Below are 22,870 nucleotides of genomic sequence, written 5' to 3' on the forward strand. Positions count from 1 at the left end.
GAAACTCAATATAAAAGAGTGTCAATGTTTTGACTGATGTGTTCTAAATCTAAAAGTAAACATAGAAACCTGTGGAACCATTTAGTGAGGTTTGAGGAAAATGTTCCTTAGCTACCTAGTTGTGTAAGGCAGGTTTTAGAATTACTCATATAGTTTCATTACAAAAGTTTTTCTCAGCTGAATTTGAATACCTTTATCCACGTATTTATATTTGCACATTTTATACGTCATGTTTTATAAATTCAGGACAGGTTTAAGACCATAGTTTTCATCTTCTTTTTAAAAATTCTTTACTGTACTGTGAATAAGCCAAATGTAATAATTAGAAAGTTCTTGGCTCTTCAAGGTATTAAGGAAAAGAACAGGGGTTCAAAACAAAGGTTTTAAAGTTAAAAACAATAAATGAGACTATTAAGTCAGAATTTTAAAATATTTGGATATAGCAAACATAGATGTTTGTTTGGAAAGGAACACCTGCAAATTAATGTCCGGTCTTCTCAGCATAGAAAAAAATAATTGTTGTGGATTATAAATACTACCAATAATAGTTCCACTTATTAGATGCTTATGGTGAAAAAGGTCTTGTGCGTCATGCTACAAATGTTATTGAATTCAATTTTCACAACAATTGGATGATGTCGCATCATCACTTTCTTTCTTAGACCAGGAACTGAAGCTTGGGAATGCTAACTGACTTCTCAAAAGTTAATAAAGGGTAGAGCACGGGTTAAATTCACTGTCAGACACCGAAGCCCATTCTCTTTTTGTTGTTGTTGTGCTGTTGAAAACTTACTCTATACAGGGTTGATATTATGCCAAGAACAGAGTCAAAAAGAAAGGAGAAAGGACAGGAGGGTCGGGGAGGTGAGGGTGGGCTTAAGCAATTAACTATCATCATGGACCATGGAATCTAAACTGAGCAAAGAGGGAAGTGAGAGAGCAAAGACTATTCCTCTCACCAAAGGTTCACCATTGTATACTGTGTAAAGCCCTTTCCCATGCATTATTTCACTTGATCCTTACTACAACTCTGGAAGATAAGTATTTTTATTTCTATTCTGCAGAAACGGGAAATTGAAGTACAGAGAGATTAATTTACTTGCTTGATGTCACGGTGATAGCAATTACATTCAGAGTTCTTACTACTGTACCTCACCTCCACCCCCATTTTGCTACCAAGAAAAATACTCTCATTATAAAGACTGTTTTTATAGGATTAGGTTATCTATCCAAGTCATCTACATTTTAATGTGGAACCTGAAATTATCATTGATTTTCTCTTCTCTTCTATTCAATAATTAGTGAAATCGCCCAAAGGGAAGAAAGAAAGAATAAAAGCAATAAGTTTGGAAAATCTACAAAGGAAATAATTTAGAAATGACTATTTTGGGGGGTATAAATCATCTTTGATAAGTATATTTTTGGTTTTATTAGGCAGACATATTTCTGGATCTACCATTCTTTACTTCCAACTCTAGCCCAAAATCATTTTCACTGCTAATGAAAGGCAGCAGCAGTCCCAATCATTTCATTTGTCACATTGGATCTGGAGGAATGGGTAATCCTATCACTGAAGGGGGCACAATGTTGCATTCCTAATACTAACAAAATATAAACTGCCAATGATACAGTTAGTGTGAGACTATTCTCAATTCATTTCAAGGTCTAACCTTATTTCAATGTCCCTATGTTAGTAAGGTATAGCTTTGCCAGTAGTCCTTTAACACTGAGTAACTACAGATACCACAGAAGCTGTACAGAATGTTTTTCATACTTCATTTACTGCCTTGTGTTTCCTAGTTGAAGGGCAAGCCAGTAAAATATGTTCATGGCTGGGAAATACTCGTGTTTTGACCATAAGACTTCCAATGAATCTAACCTTATTTTCTCTCTAGACAGTAAGACACACTCTCTTTTAATGGCAAAAGTTGCCTGAGATTACTCTTTCTATTTGACAATTAGTAAAACAGAAGACTTCAGAACTAGAGGCATTAAAAGCTAATTTTTGCACCCAGGAAAAGAATTTCCTGTGGGGTTCCTTTCAAGGGTTCCTCCAGAACATTTAAGTATTTGTTTAGAGGCCTTTGACTACTTCACAAAGAGATTAAAGGATAAAAACACCTGAAAAGAAAAAAACCAAAAAATCCAAAAACCCTAAAAAATACCTGAAAAAGCTAAAATGTTGGTATGAGAGTTGACATCTCTGAAAGTAAAATATAAACCAGTAGGTAAGTAAGGTTGATTCTCCAACTAGTATAATATTTGTACATTCAACTTTTCATGAATATGCTTTGCAGAAAGTGAATCACATGTATAATTTAGCTCAAAATTGGGAAGAAATTTTGTACTCTAAAGGTACAAAAAGGAGTCTCTTTAACATGTTTAAGCTGCTAGTTCTATAAACTGGGAAGCAACAACTTAAATTTGACATTTTTCTTATTATAAAATACTCCTCAGATATTCAAGGCATATCTCACTTTGCAAATTTTCTTATGAATATTTCCTTTTCAGTTTAGTAGATTTTGGGGATCCATCCTATGGATAGCTGGGAGTCTGGAGTCAGATCTGTGGGTCTGGAAAGCCTAGTCTCCCAGTTTAACTGCTAATAAAATGGAGTGAGTGGAGGGAGAAGCTACATGGAAAGAGAAAAGCTGAGGTTACAGATATCTGACTTCTGGTTCACAACCTCAAGTCTCATATCTCAATGGTATTTCATTTGTGTCCTGCCAATTTTGAAAGAGCTGGAAATATACTTCAATTTGTCTTAAAACAATTGCATTCAGTAGAAGATAAGCTGTAATTTAAGTCCTATTCCCTCTTATGAGGAGAATTTTAGTTCTTAGACCAGACACATAAGGTTAAAATACACACACACACACACACACACACACACACACACATCTATATATCATAATTATTCCACAAGACAGAGAAAATTCACAGCCATTTCAAATAGTGAAGAAAACAAGATCTCAGTCTTGGCACTCAGAACCTTAATACTATAATTGGAACTATAGTCATATGATATCTTAGCAATGTAAATATTTAATGGAATAAAATAGTATATGCACAGAATATAGAAGGGCTATATTATTTGTTAACTCATAATAAACCACAATATGTTGTATATGGAAATGGAAAAATAATTACTTTTTCCATCATTAAATATTTTATATATAATACAAACAATTATGAAATTTGTCAAATTAAACACTGGTTAAGTGTCCTTTGCCTTTTATTTATGCATCTCTAAGGGCACCAGTACCAGGCATATTTAGCTGGCTCAGTCAACTCTCAGAATTACTGAAGGGCAGTGGTTTCATTGTTTTCCAGATAAGGCCCTGGTAGCCCTTATAATGAAAGGGAACATGGGATCCTAGTGTTTCCATATGCTGAATAGAGGCTAAAGATCATAGTTGTAGCACATTTATCTTCTAATTCTCATTTGTAATTTAATTCAATTCTCATAGGTAATAAAAAGGGAATTTAACTATGTGGGATTACACTTTGCCACCTAACTTAACTAAAATGCAAAGCAAAGAATTACAGCCTATTTCATCAAACAAGTGATTAGTGGGCTTGACATAAACCCCCAATCATTCCTCAGAGCTCCAAGAGTCCCCTGTACGTCTCATGATTAAAATGTTTACCTCACTGTATTGTAATTATTTGCTTACATATTCAGCTTTCCCTATCTACTAAACTATCTGGTTCTTTAATGGCAAATGCTGGAATAGTCACAATGTCTAATGTATAACGGGTTAAAAAAAATCCTGGGTCAGTATATGGATGAATTGATCAATGGCATTTAAAGAATAAGAGATTCATTTCAGATAATAATGTTAAAAACTCAACAATAATTATTGTTCTTGATTGATTATATCACACATTAGATACATTTTCTCTTTTACTCCTCAAATACATGGAGCCAGTACTATTGTCTTTATAGGTAGGAAACTATGTGTTGTTATTAAGGAACTTACTTACCCAAGATTATTGAGATCAGGGATTGGAAACCCCATGTATGTAATTCCAAAATTTATTCTCTTTATGTCACATTTATCCAAATAATGCTAAGAAAAGAACACAGTTTAAAAATAGGCAAAGGCTTAAATAAATATTTTTCCAAAGAAGATATGCAAATGGCCAATAAGCACATGAAAAGATGTTTGACATCCTCAGTTATTAGAGAAATGCAAATCAAAGCCACAGTGAGATACTGCTTCACATCCACTAGGATGACTATAACCAAAAAGACAGATAATAACAAGTGTTGACAAGGAGGTGGAGAAATTAGAACCCTCATACATTGCTGGTGGGAATGTAAAATGGTATTGCTGTTGTCTGGCAGTTCTTCAAAAAGTTTAACATACAGTTATCATATGACCCAGCAATTCTACTCCTCAGTATCTCCCCAAGTGAACTGAAAACATTTGTCTACACAAAACATTGTACATGAATGTTTATAGCAGCATTACTCATAGTAGCCAAAAAGTGGAAACAACCCAGTGTCCATCAGCTGATGAATGAGTAAACAAAATGTGGAATATCCATACAATGGAGTATTATCTAATCATAAAAAGGAATGCAGAACTGTCACCTGCTACATTAATGAACCTTGAAAACATTATGCTAAGTGAGAGAAACCAGACACAAAAGGCCACATATTATATTATTCCTTTTATATGAAAGTCCAGAAAAGGCAAATCTGTGAAGATAAAGTAGGTTAGTGGTTGCCAGGAGTTGAAGCTCAAGGAGGAATGGGGAGTGATTGCTTAATGGGCAAATGGAAATTCTCTGGAATTAGATGATGGCAATGACTGCATAATTTTTTGAACATACTAAAAAAGCACTGAATTGTATGCTTTAAAATTGTTAAAATGATGAATTTTATGCTATATGAATACAATCTCAATAAGAAAAAGATCAGTAGCTAAAAAACAAACCAACCAACCCATGGCTGGTTATAAAGGGATTTTACAAAACGAATATATTCTTTTTCAAATCCCATTCATTAAACTGACTGTTTTAAAAAGCAATAGCTTTGGATGGATGTGTATTGAAGAAAATCAAACCAATCCTTTCAATAGCTGTGGCAGCTGTTTCTGGACATACACACGTGATCACGGATTTGGTAATGACTCTGCATTTTGAAAAGTTGCCAAACGAGCATAAGTTTTTTAATAAATCAGTATTTCCACCTTGATCTTTCATATGAACATACTCAATAGTGAAAACTATGTTTTATAAGATTCACCCAGAAACAATTTTCCAATATGAAAAGGAGCATCTGAATGAATTAATTCAACAACAAAAGACTGTGGAAGAAAACATGCCCTAGCAACTGGCTTCTTGTACTACAATCAGGGGCTCATTTATCTTAAACAAGTCAACTTTTGTAACACCCTCTGCACTGTATAGAGTACTGAGTGACAGTTAAACAGAGCTGTCAAGAAAAAAGGAAAACAGTGGGAAATGTGAACTAGAATGAATTAAAAAAAAGAAAAAAAACTTTGTAAGAGAATGCAAAATAGTCTGTGACAAGGTATTTTCCTTTAAAATAACCAGAAGCTATGTGAACACACTGAGCAAGTTAATGTCAACGGGGTGAAAAGTACTTAATAATCCCCCAGAGCATTTCTAATAGAATTTACCTGGTCCCAACTAATTATAAAAACCCATCTAAATCCTAAAAGACGTTGAACAAAACCCCACCAGACCTTCCTTCATTCTCTTGTCAAATGCTGCTTGACAGATGAGTTGCTTACAAAATGAGTTCTCCTAGCTTTCACCTCCACTTAGTTTCTCAGGTTCTTGGCTGATGGTTGTTGTGTTAATAGTTTTAACAACATGAGAAGTTACATATTTTTTGAGAAGTTATTTATTGTTAATTCACTTTGGCTATTTCTTCCTCAAATTATTCAAATTAAATAAGTACTAAAAAGTTGAAATTGATATGATTCATTTCTCCCTCAAGAGATTTTATCATAAGAAGTTATTTTAGGTGTTTGTGGGAAGGAAAAAAAATCTTCCTGATGACATCACTGTTCTAAGACAGAGCTTGTAATATTTTCAGACTCTTGGAAATTCTGTTCCCTGTTTTGCCACTGATTTGTGTTGTGACCTTGGAAAAGTTTAAATATAAAAAGACACATGCAAAGTGAAATTATGAAAACAAGATTAAGTGAAATCAAACGAAGAGCAGAGATGGAGGGGGTCCAGTGGCTATGTAGCAGCTGTCCCAGTAACTCAACACAGCAACCAGGTAGCAGTTTGTCTTGGAAGAAATTTCAAATGCCTTAGCTGTATACTAAGTTAGTTTCTTGTACAGTATTATAAGGAAAGTCAAAGTCTGCCTATGAACAAGAACTGAAGCAAGAATTTAATATTTTTCCATATTCTCTTGCTCTAAATCTTGAAGAAACTGTAGCTGTTATTGAGGAGAAAAGGAGCTAATTTGATATTATGAAGCAAGGAAGCCTTAGATACACTGAAATAAATGTCGTAAAGTCAGAGTACCTTACTTTATTGCCATTGTACATGTGCCAATCTGAAACTAGATTACGCATGTAACCTAACTCTATTCACTTGTAGGATATATTCAAATAAATATATCTGTTGGAGAGACATCATTTTTAAAAGCCCAGTAGTCAGAAATAATTCTTAAAATCCACTGGAAACAAAAAGCAAATTAAAAACAGTTCTGTGTAATGAAGTACTGATAAGAAAAAAAATTACATAAGTTAGTATAGTATGATCTTATTTAAATGTAATCTTCATAAGCCCCCTGGGCATCACAATTTTTAGTTTAATGCTATTTGTACCTTTACAGCAAAAATATTTATTACAGTCCCCACAGGAAAGATAACATGCCTGATGATACTGAAAAAAGGAAGCGAGTATAATTAATCTTGTAAAGATTTAAGACATTCAAAACCCATTTAATTTAAAGCATGTTGGAATTCCACTTTTAGAAGTATATCCTCAAGTAGTCTAGATAGAAGAACTTCAGTAACATGGAGGATAAGAAATGGCAGAAAGGATACATTTTTAAAGAGTAAAGTCATGACTCGTTAACAGATATAAAATAAACTTGTGTCAACAATTTTACTAAACTCAGTAATTAATGAGGGACCAATAAGAAGACATTCCTTCCAAGAAAAATTCGAAGAACCATACATACATAGACAAATAAAGAAATATATTCACAGAGGTGCAAAATAGGCACTGCCAGATACAACTGATTTGCATTTCTATGGGCAAGAATTATTTGCATTATTATTAATTTTCTACAACTTACAGAGTTGTAAAATAGTTCACTGATAATAAAAGGCAGAGATAACCCAGAAAAGTATACTAACCTGACACTTAGTCTTTTTTTGGCAGGGGGAGGGTGGTACATTTCAAAGTCTATCACAGTTTTACTCATCAGAAAGAATATTATTTGTTAATTAAGGAAATATGCAAAGAAAGGATATTCTGTTAATGTGGTTTCTCAAAATATGCTACATTTGAATCTTTTAAACCCACTGTTATAAGTAAAAGTAGTCCCTATCCCTGGACTCACAGAAAGAGATTTTCTTTGTTCTAGGAAATCATCACTCTGAAGGACAGGAGAGAATCTTACCTAAAATTTACCAAAGAACCTAAAATTTAAACTAAAATACTCACTTATAAAAAACATTGTTGAGCTAATAATACATTTTAAAACCACGGGAATATTTTAAAACCTTTTACTTGGCTTTTTAAATTAAGTTATTTTATTAACAATATTTTTTAACTTAAGAGTGTTTTGAAATTTATTTGAAAGGCCCCAAATGCTTTTCTCTACCCTGGATCAATTTCTGCCTTCCTTTTGCAGATGGGTGGGTTTGGAGAGTTTGTTTTTGCTTTGTTTTGTTTTTTATTTTAATCAATCATCTAATTTCACAGAAGGGCCATGATATATACTGAAAGGAAAAACACAAAACTTGATTTTAGTTGTTAGTTCCAGCTGTAATACTATAAAATAAAGATCTGCTGAAACACATCTTTAAGCATTCTTGGAATTAATGCCCACAATATGGAGTACACAGATTTGATAACATTTGGAAATTTTGTGTATGTGTATGTATGCTTCTGAATACTCCTTCAACTCCTGATTTCTTATGCTAAATAGCATGTAAAATGACACAGAAAAACTGCCATTTAGTTATATAAGTCAAAGCTTTGTACATGAGAAAATTTTGTACATGGGAAAATGGATATAAGCCAGCAACTTGAATCTAAAAATTGACCTGAATCATTAGGTTGTGCACAGTGCTCTCACCTACCATTCTTTATAGCCTAAATTAAAACTAACTGTAAGTCATCACACTATATGATATTACTATCTATCCTTACCAGATCATATCTAATGGGGAAAGCAAAAAGCAAAAGGGAGGTGCTATCCGCAAAGAGCAACTCCTTAATTAGAATTCATTTACATTCCTGCTATCTCCATTTGCAAATTTATTCAGGGGAGTTTCTTGATAAGTTAAGACTTGTTAACACTTGCAGTGGCCCAGAAATGCCCCTAGGAGGCATCAGAATTTTCAGTGTACAGATAGATTGTACACTGAACTAACCAATCAGAATTTAAAAGTATTATCTACCCGTAGATGCCCTGAACTTATTCATGCCAGGTGTGGGAAATGGGGGCCAATCTTCCTATATTCACCTATCTCCAAAACTGCTAGGTTTCTGCCAGAGGCATTGGACAAATAATCTACTCAAAAACAGAGTACCCTTGAAATGGCTCACTTTGAGTCTAAACCAGCCTTTGTCCTGAAGAGCTCTTCAAGAACAAACTGGCTTTATACTTCAATTAAGAAAAAATGAAAAATTAAAGAATAAAATAAAATGAAATTAGCTCTCTTAAAAAAAAAAAAGAAAAACAAACTGGTTTGAAACATACCAAATTTATTTAAGTAACACACTGAAGAGATTTGCCCAAAGTAGGTCCCTCAAAAATCCTATTCCCCAGGGTCTTATAATAGTTTAGTTTAAGGGTTAAGATGGTGACTCTGGAATCAGACTGCTAGAATTCAAATAGCTCCACCACTTATTGGCTTTGTGACCTTGGGTAAATTACTTAAACTCTTTTGGGCTACAGTTTCCTTATTTGTGAAATGGCAGTAATAATTATACCTACCTTATAGAGTTTCTTGTGTAAATCCAATGAATTAATGTTTATGCAATGTCTAGAACAGTGTCTGGTACATAGTAAGTGTTAATCAGTATTAACTACTAGAATTATTGTTATTATTTATCATCGTCATCATCTTCTTTGTCTTTATTATTCCCATTTCCCTCCCTGACTAATCGATGCTCCTTGGGCTTACAGTAGCTCTCCCAGAACTATAGATGACCACTATACATAACATCTTATTTACCAATATGCTATGCCCAGAAGCACTCTGTACAAAGCTAAATGTCCTTCAATCCTACTCTACCCAAAATCCTGCTCTGTGACAAACAATTAAAAGCACACCATTCCCTGCAGTTTGGTGCAGCCATTGTGGAAAATAGTACGGAGATTCCTCAAAAGACTGAAAATAGACTTACCATATGATCCAGCAATCCCACTCCTGGGCATATATCCAGAGGAAACCTTAATTCAGAAAGACATCAGCACCCCAGTGTTCATAGCAGCATTATTTACAATAGCCAGGACATAGAAACAACCTAAATGTCCATCAACAGATGACTGGATAAAGAAGGGGTATATTTATACAATGGAATACTACTCAGCCATGAAAATGGTAAAATAATGCCATTTGCAGCAACATGGATGGCCCTAGAGACTGTCATTTTAAGTGAAGTAAGCCAGAAAGAGAAAGCCAAATATCATATGATACCACTTATATGTAAAATCCAAAAAGACAAATGAACTTATTTACAAAATGGAAACAGACTCACAGACATAGAAAACAAATTTATGGTTACCAGGGGAGAAGTGGGTGGAAAGGGATAAACTGGGAGTTCAAGATTTGTAGATACTAATATATATAAAATAGATATACAAGTTTATACTGTTTAGCACAGGGAACTATATTCAATATCTTGTAGTAGCTGATGGTGAAAAAGAATATGAAAATGAATATATGCATATTCATATATGACTGAAGCATTGTGCTTCACAGAAATTGACACAACATTGTAAACTGACTATACCTCTATTTAAAAAAAAAAAAAGTACACCATTCCCACTTCAAAAGCATAATTAGCACCCTGCCTTCTTGGGAAGTTTTAAAACTCAGTAACTAAGGTTCTCAATGCTCCATTGAATATGTATTGGCTAAGTGAAAAAATTAACACATACTGATTGAAAATCTATTATATGCCAGTTACTGGGTATTCGGAGAAATTTAAGCCACGGTTTCTTCCCTGTAAAAGCTTACAATCTAGCTGAGAGAAGCATATAAACACATGATTGCCATACAATGTACTAAAATGCAGTTTTCTTATGAAATCTGCATTGGCTCCATGCATGGGTTTTTTTGTTTTGTTTGTTTTTCGGTTTTAGTTTTGGTTTTCTTTCAGGTCTGTCAGCCAGAGCAAGGTTCTTGGCAAAATAGTGACCTAGGCATAGTTGTCTTTGGCTCCTTCCCCCTCCCTTTTAGACAGTCCCTTTCCCTCCACCAAGAAGCCTCTTCCTCCTTTAGGCAACTCTGAGTACAGTTCTAGGGTTGAGAACAGATGGTTATAATCTCTGCTGATATGTTTGTTGCTAATAATTTAAGGATTTACCCCTTCTGAGCTTAAGTGCATTTTTGTAGGGAACTCTTGAACTAAAAACGCCATTCAGGAGCTAAAGAAATGAGTCCCAATAGGAAGCATTTCAGACAACAGGCTGCCTGGGAAGAGAAAAGTCTCTCATGGCTGATTTTCATTCTTTAATCATAATTGTTTCTGCTCTACACCTATCTTTATTGCCCATGCTTTCTTACAAGGCTTCTTTTCTCTAGTGTTCAAGTACAGACCAAAGAATAGATTGTAGAGCTTTTCAATTGCTTACATTCTTGCTATATATATTATTGAGCAAGGGTTTGGAATACTCAGCCTTCAACCTATTTTACCCCATTCTGACAGTATGTTCCAAGTCCCCTTTTACCAAACTCAATAATTATGCTTCATATTCACCATAGAACCCCCACTTCTTCTGTTAAATTAAACCATGCAAACTTTTAGTGGGGGTAAAGGAATATTTTATTCGTTAATGAAAAGACATGTTTTCCTCATAATGCTTTCTATTCAAAGGTTTGTGCTGTAGCATTGTTGTGCATGTTTTTGTCCTGCTTAAGAGGCGCAGGTTCTAACAGGCTAGGCCATTATTTGAATTTATCTCTTTTCATGCTTAAGAAGTTCATTCTTTTAGAAGTTTTCTTTTGAAAGACATACTATCTCTTTAGAAATTAATCAGTTTTTTGCCTTTACATTTTGTCTTAAGTTACTGCAAAGCATTGTTCCACTTTCTAAATTATTTGTCATAGCTAAATGGAAGTCTGTGAATTGCTGCAGCTGCCTCTAAGTGGGCATTTTACTTAGGTTCATAGAATAAGCACTGTTTGTATCCTCTTTTCACAAACATTTTTTAAAGGTCCAATGATGGTAGGAAAAGATATTCATTTTCTATTGGAAGTCAAAGTTGAATGGTAAACAATGAAAATAAAATCATGTATATGTAAATAACAATGGCACAAGAGCACAAGGAAATTGCTCAGTTTATGAAATTCAAGAATTTCCGAAAACTTAACTATAAAATCTTTCTTTTCCACATACTTTCACTATAAATTTTAGTAGGACATAAACAATAGTTGTTTCTTTCTCGGAAAACAGTTGAGAGGCAAATTTTATCAGATATTCATAAAAGAATTCAGTTAATTTGAGTCCTCCAAAGCTTTAGCCAACCAGATTGATTATTCACTTTGGTGATTCCACGATGATGAATGTCTGTGGTGAGTGAGCATCACTAGATGATGAAATATACCTTTCTTTTGAAGGCAGTTGCTAGAATGAGAGTCTATGATTACTTTAATCACAAGTAATGGGGAAAATGCAGTACAAAAGGAGAAAAACATAAGAAAAATTAGAAATAATACTACTCATTTTAGTTTATGCATAGTCATTATTGACAAATACAAATCTATCTTCAAAGACTATTAACATTTATTTATTTTTTCACTTATGCCACATCAGGTAGTGCCTGCAAGAAGGAAGAGATATTCTCCTAGCTCTCCCTTGTTTGATTTTCACATCATTTGGAAACATCCTGCATTGGCAGGAACCATATCACCAACAGGACCCAGCCAGATGACATTTAAGTCTTATCTGGTAGTGCAGAAAGGATTATGGGTAGTTGCCTACAACCAAGCAGTCAGTATTCAAAATACAGAAAAGCAGGCCTTAAAAATCACAGAACCTTAAGACTAGAAGGACCTTAAAATTTGTCAAAGCCAATCTCTGTCTGATGTTCAGATAGTCTACAATATCTTGCTAAGTGATTGTCCAACCCATATGCTTGACACTGCCAATGACCAGATTCTTATAACCTTCTGCCATGGCAAATTTCCTCAACGCTATGGTTGCTGACTACTAGAAGGCCTTATGCCACCAAAAAGAATAATTAAAAATCAGATTTTCTAAGCACAAGTCTTCCAATGATGGATTTGAAAGATAATAATTTTCTCATTTTGCCCCCACCTAGATTCTTTTTATCTCTATATAGCCTCAAATATGAAGAAGTGGTGTTTTCTCTGCTGTGTCTATTTGCCCCTAATATATTTGTTGCCAAACTGCACAGGTAATAAAGAGCAACCTATTCCAGTAAATTCCTTAAATTACCAGTTCAACATTTGTATGATTCCCTCCCTGTAAGATAAATATGCTAAAAAATGACTTGCAAGTAGGTTAATATTAGTAAAAAATAATACTATTAGCTATAGGTAGGAAAACTTTTGAGATCAACAGAGTCATACTCAGTATAATAGAGGGGTTTATGAAATTCATAGAATATCAAAAATGCGAGGTATACCTCTTGGATAATCAGGAGTTGTAGATTTGTTGTTAAAATAGATTTCTCATTTTCTAATTACACAGCTAGACACTACTCTTCTCCAACAAAGCCTTCAATACAGAATCCCATTTTCCTGCTCTTTATCTAGCTGATGTTTGTGTACCAAACAAGAGCTATGATTAACTTGTTACTAAAGTCTCCTCTTACTGTTGTTCTGGTTTTTTTTTTTCCCAATGAAGACCTAGTTTTACTTGCACATTTTTCACGAGCATCAAATAGTGGGTGATCTTTCAAGCTTGAACAGTTAACGGTTGTATCGCTGAGGAAGGATTTCTTGTTTCAAATGGTCTAGGTAATGATTTACAGCTATTTTTGGTAATTCCCAAATGACAGCTCCTTGAATTTTCCTGTGTGCAGAAATATTTGCTGGGCTAGCATCTTTCAGACCCCAGGGGTTCATCCCAATCCACAGTATGTGGGAATGAGGGAATGCTCTGAAATCCTTACTTCACAGGGAACTGACCTGTCCACATTATCTTGTGATACATGTGAATGTTTGATGAGGTTTCCCCAAATGTCTGTGGCCTTCTGAGGCCTGGAATTTGTGGACCAGGACTAACCTAGGAGTTGGGTAAAATTACATACAGGCCTTGGGCATTCCAAGACCAAACCTGATAAACTGACTTACGATGATAGTTTAGGTCCCCTAAAGAAAACTAACAATAATTTGCAGGATCTGTCTTTATACAGTATTCAATAAATAGTTGTTTAAAAAGGACATAGGAAGATTTGAAAAGGAATATATGCGTGTATATGTATGACTGAAACATTATGCTGTATACTAGAAATTGACACGTTGTAAATTGACTTCAATAAAAAAAGTAGGAAGGATGCAAAAAGGCAATAAAGTAAGAATTAACAACCTTTTAAAATTCTGAACATTATCAGAAAATACATGTGACTGCCACTGGCTATTGTAAAGTATAAGCTAGGGTAGAAAAATATTGAAAATAAATAATACAAAAGACACAGCAAGCATTGAAACAGGTTGTCTGAATAAAAACCCTGTTTTTATCTATTAAACAATATTGACTCAAAAAAAAAAACTAATAAAGGAGGAAGGGGAAGAAAGAACCTAATAGACAAGATAGGAGGTAGAAGGAAATTTTTTGAAAGAAGAGGAAAATAAAGTATATTTAATGTACTTTTCAATCATTTCCTTACTTCTAAAATCTCAAATAGATCTTCAGTATCTACAGGATAAATTCAGCATCCTTAAGCTATTTAATGTATTCCATGATTTAGATAGAACCTACTTATTTAACATATGCCCTCTGGTTTATTTATTGACTCTTCCCAGAATATTCCTTTGGGGTTTTTATCCTCTTGAATTTGCTCCCTAAGGAAAATCCTATGTACTCGTCAAGACACAGCCTCAGGCACCACACTTAAGAGTTTTATACAGATAGCAGTCATTGACCTTGGTCTTTACTATATTTAGTTTCTTAACTTCTTAACAGTGTTTCTGATGCCCTCCTCAGAGAGTATTCCATATAATCTCCTCAACAACAGTGATGGATTAGGGATGGTTTATTCTAGGAATTTTGACTCTAATTCTATCAAATATTTGTATTCTGGGTGTTTTGTATGTGGTGGTTTGGTTTTTGGTTTTTGGCCTTTTTTTTTTAACAAGGTATAGAATTTAGACAATTACAAAACTGCTTTTCCAGTAATCTTCATTATGCTGCCAACTTCTATCAGCTACATAAGTATGACTTCAATTTACTAAATTCTTCAACTTTGGAAGATTTGTCCTATTCAGTTTTTCAAAAGACTCCATTTTGTTTGAAATCAGCATCTAGTACAAGTAAACAAAGAATTAGCCATCTTTTACTAAAAGCCTTTAAAGAATCTTACCCAGCATAAGTTACTTGTTAGAATTTCTGGGTTTTTTTTTCATGATGATAAGGAATGTTGAATTTAAAAGATTCAATAAAAAGCAGTTGGATTGGAGCATTTCTACCAGAATATACATCCAGATATCTAACAGCTAGAATAAAAAGGCCTCATTCTTACACAGCAGTAGAAGTTGAATTCCTGCAGATCTCCAAATTTAAGTACAAATTTGTTTTTAGCTCTTGCTTGGACACATGAATAGCAATGCATAGTAAACTCTTACAACTCCATGGGACTTCACATAAAAATGGCTCCTAGCAGAGACAGTCACAAAGAGAAACCCAAGAAAATGTTAACTATAACTCACCTCACTCTTGGGCATTCCAAGAGAAAAACCAATAAAATGAATCTATGATGGTTGAGTGTCTATATAAAGAAAATCAACAAAAATTTTTGCAACATCATTGTACTCTAAGGAGCCAATTCTGCCATTTAAAAAAGTTTATATCCTGACTAATCATTGAGAACTAAAAGGATAGCTATAATCAATTTTCATTAAGTACAAAAAACCTTACATCATAATACATAAAACTTAAATTTAGCAAGATGGCTCATCCAAGCTCAGAGTTATTCCTGCACTTGAACTTTTTGTGTGATAAGGTCCACAGGAGTCATATAACACACTTGGATCATACATATGCTATTTTCAGGGTGCCAATACCAGTGGAACCAAAGACGTATACACCAAGAGAATGAAAAGAGAAAGGAAGTCCTGGGTTAAGACAACACAGCTTACTCAAGTGTTAAGTTAGGTCAAGCGGTAGTACATCAATGTACTGTTGCACATTGGCTATTTCCACTTTTGTTGAACTCTAAGGACTCATTTTGTTTCTGGCCACTCTAAGTACCTATTGTTTTTAGTAGTTCACTTATCACTGCAGTCAGAATATTTTAGATGTATTGAAATAAACTTTGTCCACAGATTTTCCCAAGCCTCCTAACACCACAAATTGGTTAATTTTGTTTCCTCTTCCTGGAATGTCTCTTGCCTTCTGCCTGTCAAAAATACTGCCCATCTATGAGGACCCGCTAAAAAACCCATCTTTCTCATAAAGCCCTGAACAACTGGCAGCCTATGGTGATTTCTGCATCTTTTAAATTCCAGTATCATTTTGTTTCCTAGGTATTTATTTATTATCTTGTTTATCTGTTATTTTTATCTATGAAAATCTTTTTTCTCCAGCTACATTATACTTTGCTTAAAGATAGAAATCATGTTTCGTAATGCTTTTTGTACCAAGCATTGCCTAATATAGTGACTCTCTCGTAGATATTTATTAAATATTTGTTGACAGGTTGATATAATTTATTACCTTTATGTTGATTTACCTTTTATACTGTTTCTCAAGAAAAAAAAAATAACACCTCATAGATCCAAATTTGGGGACCTCATTCTGAGCTACTTTATAAACCTTTCATTTGTATAGTCATGACATTATGTGTCAAAAAATGCATCTTGGTACTGGTATACATGGCAATACTTAGTTATTAGCAAGTATTCCAGATGATTCCAAATATTAATTTTTAGAAATCATTGGTGAGATAATACAAAAATATTAAAATTCTTACAAAACTCCCGGATCCCAGATAATTCCACTAAAGTATTCCTCCATGTGAGAAATACTGTTTTAAAAAACCCTCAACTTACATGTATAGCACAGGGAAATATATTCAAGATATTGTAGTAGCTCATGGTGAAAAAGAATATGAAAATGAATATATGTATATTCATGTATAACTGAAAAATTGTGCTGTACACCAGAAATTGACACAACATTGTAAACTGACTATAGCTCAATATAAATAAATAAATAAATAAGGCAACCCCCCCCAAAACCCTCAACTATTCTGAATTGTGGGATTAAAAGAAAATGCCCAGTCATTATGACAAAATGTCTTTAAAGCCTTAAAATATACAAAAGTTGACTGTTCAGTTTTACTTCTAGAAAACACATTTCAAATAAAGATGTACACAAATAGTTCGCTACAAGGATATTCATTATAAAATTAAAATAAAGCATGTAAAAATATTTAAAGCCTAAATAACAAAAAATAGGTGATTGGGCAAACGAATTGTACACCATACAAGGAAGCCATTAAAATATGTGTTGTACAAGGATATTTAATGAAATGGAAAGATGATCTCAATATATTATTACATGAAAAAAAGTTTTAAATGTAATTCTATTTTTAAAGTACTGGAAATGCATGTTTCAAGTGTTGATAATGATGTCAGTTTATGATAGGGTTACAGATTTCTAAATTCTCTGTAGTGAAGATGTATTGCCTTGTGTAAAGAAAAAAAAATCTTTTAAGTTTTAAAAATTTAAGTAAATGCCTGGCCAGTACCTCAGAATTGCTCATTAGGGTCACTTATCCTATAGCCAAGAAAAAATATTACATAATCTTTTGAATAAACCACAAGGCAAACTAAAAAAAGGATCTCTCAACTTGATGACTAACTTCTTCGGAAAAGTAAATGAATGTCACATGGCTAAAGTCAACCAATGAGACCAAGTTGTGGGGAGAATGTTCCTTCCTAGCATTGTTTGTACTCATAGGTCTTACTTATTTTTGTTTGCAGGTACACGGAAAGTGTATGTGTAAGCACAACACAGCAGGCACCCACTGCCAACACTGTGCACCTTTATACAATGACCGTCCCTGGGAGGCAGCTGATGGCAAAACAGGGTCTCCAAAAGAGTGCAGAAGTAAGTACCAAGCGCACAGACTCAAAGCCTTCTTCGTAAAGTAAACTTATCTGTGTACTCCTTGATGTCTCTAGAAACACAATATTAAGTGATGGGTGACAGACACTGTAACCTACACAAACATAGCCCATTGCACTGCCCACTGTGACATCAGCCAGCCACTAGAAACAATTACTGCTTGCAAAGTTGCCAATATGACCATTTTGCAAGGAATGTGTTGCCCATTTGGATACTTTGTGGATCTAAGCACCCTCCTTGAGACTTTGACATAATAAAAACATGACTGGACACAAGAGCTACTGAGGATTAGGGTGTGCAGTTACCTTCATCGTTGAGATATTGAATTATAATCATGAAAATAACTATCTTGAATTCAAAACAACCCTCTACAGCAGGTGGTGTTAATCCCATTTTAGAGATAAGGAAATTGAGGGTCAATAAGATTAAGTAACTTGCCAAAGTTAGTAAATAATAGAGTGAGGACTTGATCCCAAGTCTTCAGACTCCAAATTAAATGCTTTGTTCCATAATACCATAATGCCTTTCTTTTCACTTATGATACTTGAAATGACAAGTTAGATTTGAAATTAAGCCAGTTTGTCAAGAATGAGACCACATTACCACAGCTAACTTTGGGTTTGAGGTTGGAGATTAGATAGAAGGGTGAAAAATATGGAAACCTGAGCCATTTTTTCCCTTTGCAATTCAAAATGAAATACACATGAAAAGAGAAATACACATGCCCATAACACTGTTTACACTCACAAACTTCAATTTTACTGGGATTTAAAGGAAGTACAGTGGGTAAAATTGTGAAAAGTCACTTCCTATACATAATTTGGAATCAGAACTGATTTATTTTAGTTTCTAGGACACTTAAAGGATTTCCTCTAAGCATAAATCTTAAATTATCTTATAAAGTGCTTTTTAAAGATTATGAATCTGGTCAAAATATCATAACACATCAAGGAAACAATGAAAAACAATAGCACAGACATTTTCAAATACAGTTGACCTCCAGAAGAAAGACCGGATTCATATTCTAAATCACTCATCAAGAGAATCTAAAGAATTTCTCCAGAATTCCTAGAGTGCCACTCTGGCCCTTTCCACAGAAACCAACTGCATATCTAAATATATATGGAACACAGAGACTTGTCATTTGGTTCTACTGACTGATAATCTTAGGAATGCCTTTGAGAAATTGTTACATAAGAAACAGTGCAGGCCTCTTCAATAAGAAAATTAAGGCTTCTATAGGAGACTACCTCATACTCACCAGTACAACAATAACTGAGGAATAGTACTTCATGAAAGGTAACTCAATCTACCAGCCAAGTTACTAACCTCTGTCCACCAGCAGGTTCCTTCCAGGCTCAGATGAAGGAGAGAGGGAGGGAAGCAGGGAAGGAAGAATGGAAGGAAGGAAAGAAGCTACTGAAGGCCAAAAGAAACAGGGTGAATGGGGATGGGAGACTAGGGTTCATAGTGTATACTAAAAATGTATATTGTTTGGATTCTTGTACTGTGAAAATGTACACTATTCAAAAAACTAAATTTTTAAAAATTAGCAATCAGCTTGCTCTACCCTTAACTGCCTGAGTATTAGAGAACCTGTCGTTTTATTTTTAATTTTTTTTCTCCCATGCTTCTTTTTTCTAGCCTGTAAGTGCAATGGGCATGCTGATGCCTGTCACTTTGACATTAATGTGTGGGAGGCATCAGGGAATCGCAGTGGTGGTGTCTGCAATGACTGTCAGCACAACACGGAAGGTCAGCATTGCCAGCGTTGTAAACCAGGCTTCTACCGGGACCTCCGGAGACCTTTCTCTGCACCAGATGCTTGCAAATGTAAGTGAACTTATGGTTACTGGGGGGGAGAAGGTTGATTTGTACAATAAAGATGACTCTCCATCCTTCATTTGCTGGCCCAAGGGAGAGAGGTCATAAAATTCTCAGCCAATCCACTCACACACATCAATTAATTTGTTCACTGAGAAGGGGCAAAAATTTTCAATCTGTTAAGTGGAAACAGTATAGCATTCATACAAGCAATCTCCTTTCTCACTCTCCATGAAGTAAAATTGTTTCCTATAGCACCATATTTTGGAAAACAAGATGAGTAATAAAAGAGAAGAAAGAATAATGAAGAGGGAGGGGTATTTAAGATTATCTTACGACCAACATATATGAGTAGAACGTAGATAATAAATGCACTCAAGTTGATGAAATAAAAAGTGTTTTTATGCAATTGGAACATTCTAGTTTCCATCTCAGCAGTGAACTCGAACACCTAAGAAATGACAGGTTCTGGTTTCATTGTGAATGCACTTTGGTTGACTCTGCTCTAATATGCCACTGTATCATAAACGAATTTAGAACATAACAATAATTCCCTACTCTCCCCCAAAATACTAAACTCTTACATAATGGGTTCTGCTTTTTTGCTAGTGCAACTCCAAGAAAAAGTTTATTTGAAAAAAGAGTAGAGTTTTAAAAGATCTGCTCAGTTAATGAGACATTATCTGAAACATGTGACTATAAACATATGGGTGTATGCAGAGCTTAAGTAAAAGTCCAATGTGGATGAATAGTTCATCTAACTAGATGAGCATTCACATGCATGTCAACTCAGAAAATTATCATTCATTTTTGTTTGTATTTTTAGTTTTTATTATTTATTTATTTTTTAATGGAGGTACTGGGGATTGAACCCAGGACCTTGTGCATGCTAAGCACACACTCTACCACTGAGCTATTACACTCCCCCAGAAAATTATTAGATGACAGAAACTACTCAGGCCTGTTAATGGAGATGGAAATCATATCCTTTCTTTCCCAACCAAGGACTCCATGCTCTAGCTCAAAAACAGTGTCAGGAAAGGAGAGATAAATGGGAAAAAATCATTTAAAATCTTGGGTTTGTTCTTAATTTGAAGGAAAAATTCTCTGGCACTTGAAAATACATAGCTTTAACATACGGCAGGAGATAGCTACATGAAATAAGAGTGGGCTTACTTGTTACAAGCTTTCTCTCTTAGACTGTGGAAGATAGAATGTGGAAGAGCTTACTTTCAAAACTGAGCTCCAAATTTGGATTTGGGTCACAATATTTCTGTAAGAATTTTGTTTAACTCCTGCTCTTGTTTATACTCAGAGTTTCATTTTAATAGGTTTCAAACAGATTTAGACTAGAAGCCTTCCAGCCCCTTGAGGCTGTGTAATCCTATGCCAGCTCTTGAAGCTCTTTGGACTCTGATTTCTTTCTCCCCACAAGGTTGTAATGAGAGCTATGTAAGATAAAGTATGTGGAGTGTTTAGCACATTGCCCGTTATATAGTAAGCCCTCAAGAAATGAAAACTCGTATTATAATAATTGTTGTTGTCTTATAAGATAGATGGTGGGAAGCAACACTATAGAGTTTCTACTCTTTATTGACTAAAAATACCTTATGTCAAAGATAATTACTTCTTTAAAATTCGAAGTACCTTAGGGACCAGAATATAGGCTCCTTAACTCTGTGTGCTGACTGAAGGGTCTGCTTGTGAAATTGCTTCAATCTAGAACATACTCAGCTGTAACATCATTTTTGTACAGGATATATTTAAATGCATGTGTGTATTCCATATCCTCAAATCCCTGGTAGAAATGTCTAAAAATAAGAATGAACTACCAAGCCAATAAGAATGAACTATCAAGCTGATAAAACAGGAAAGGAAATTAACTTGTCATTGAGTAACTTAGATAAATTATCTTGTATGACAACAGGCAACATTTTCAAAAAGATACTATTATATAGCAATGACTTGAAACAGTATGTTGTACAAGCACCATTACCTAACATATTCATTCCTTTGTTCATTTATTCATTCAGTGGATATATATTGAGTGCCTATTATACATATGCCAAGGGCTTACGATACACCTGGGAATAAAACAAAGACCTCTGCACTCTATATTCTAGCAGAGAAGACAGACAATAAATATAATTAATAAGTGAAGTACGGAGTATGTTAGAATGTGATAAGTGCTATTATCACCAAAGAAATACAAATAAAACAAGCTAAGAGGCATCCAAGGTGCCAGAGATTTAGAATGAGGAGTGACAAGATGCAGCATATTTTGGAGGGAAGGATATAGCTTAGTGGTAGAGTACATTCCTAAAATGCACAAGGTCCTGGGTTTATTCCCCAGTACCTCCATTAAGAAAAGAAAGAAAGAAAATTACCTCCCTCCCGTCAAAATTAAAAATAAATAAAGAAAAAAATTTTTAAAAAGATGCAGCATTTTTCATTTTCCTCCCAGTTTTATTGAGAAATAATTGGTGTATAGCATTGTATAGATTTAAGGTGTACAACATAATCACTTGATACATGTATAATTCTGAAATGATCACCACAATAAGTTTAGTTAGCATCTGTCATATCACATAGTCACAATTTTCTTTTTCTTGTGATGAGGACTTTTAAGTTCTACTCTCTTAGCCACTTTCAAATATACAGTATGGCATTAATTATAGTTGTCATGTTGTACATTACATCTCCAAAACTTATTTATTGGAAGTTTATTTTTTTTACTTATCGCTACCCATTTTGCCCCAACAATCTCCCACTCCTCACCTCTGGAAACCGCCAATCTGTTCTCTATTCCTATGAGTTTGGTTTTTTAGATTCCACACACAAATGAGATCATACACAAGATGCAGTACTGAATAGAATGATAAGGGTAGGCCTCATTACTAGGAAGGTGAGATCTGAGCAAAAATTTGAAGACAGTAAAAAAAAAAAAGTTGCCCAAATATTTAACTGGAGAAGAGTATTCTAGGCAAATGGAATGCCTAGAGCAAATGTCTTAAGACAGGAAGGTGCCTAATGTGTCAAAATAAAAACAAAGAGGTCAGAGTGGCTGCAACAGAATGTGACTTGGAGGTACCAGGAGTTGAGACTAGAGGTTTGAGGCAAATAGTATGGACTGTAGGCCACTGAAAGCACAGCAGCTTTTACTTGGAGTGAAATGATGGACCAGCACAGGTTTTTGAGCAGAAGAGTAGCATAATCTGACTTAGTTTTCAGAGGATCATTCTTGTGTTGTACAAAAGCAGCTCAAATCAAATTGAATTTGCACTGTTAGCATTCAGGTTCAGTTGAAGTTAACAGGCAAACCAGT

At 34.4% G+C, this 22,870-nt stretch overlaps 1 protein-coding gene across 3 annotated transcripts in view; it reads left to right on the top strand.

Annotated features, from left to right (window-relative positions):
* NTN4 (netrin 4) overlaps nucleotides 1–22,870 on the top strand; it is a 104,104-nt gene that overhangs the window by 44,416 nt on the left and 36,818 nt on the right. For all 3 annotated transcript variants that reach the window (XM_072973205.1, XM_006197915.3, XM_072973204.1), the window contains exons 4-5: nucleotides 17,577–17,703; nucleotides 19,366–19,554. In XM_072973205.1, coding sequence (XP_072829306.1) covers nucleotides 17,577–17,703; nucleotides 19,366–19,554 — 316 coding nt within the window. The remainder of the gene's footprint in view (nucleotides 1–17,576; nucleotides 17,704–19,365; nucleotides 19,555–22,870) is intronic.

This window comes from Vicugna pacos, chromosome 12, assembly GCF_048564905.1.
Source record: "Vicugna pacos chromosome 12, VicPac4, whole genome shotgun sequence".
NCBI lineage: Eukaryota > Metazoa > Chordata > Mammalia > Artiodactyla > Camelidae > Vicugna > Vicugna pacos.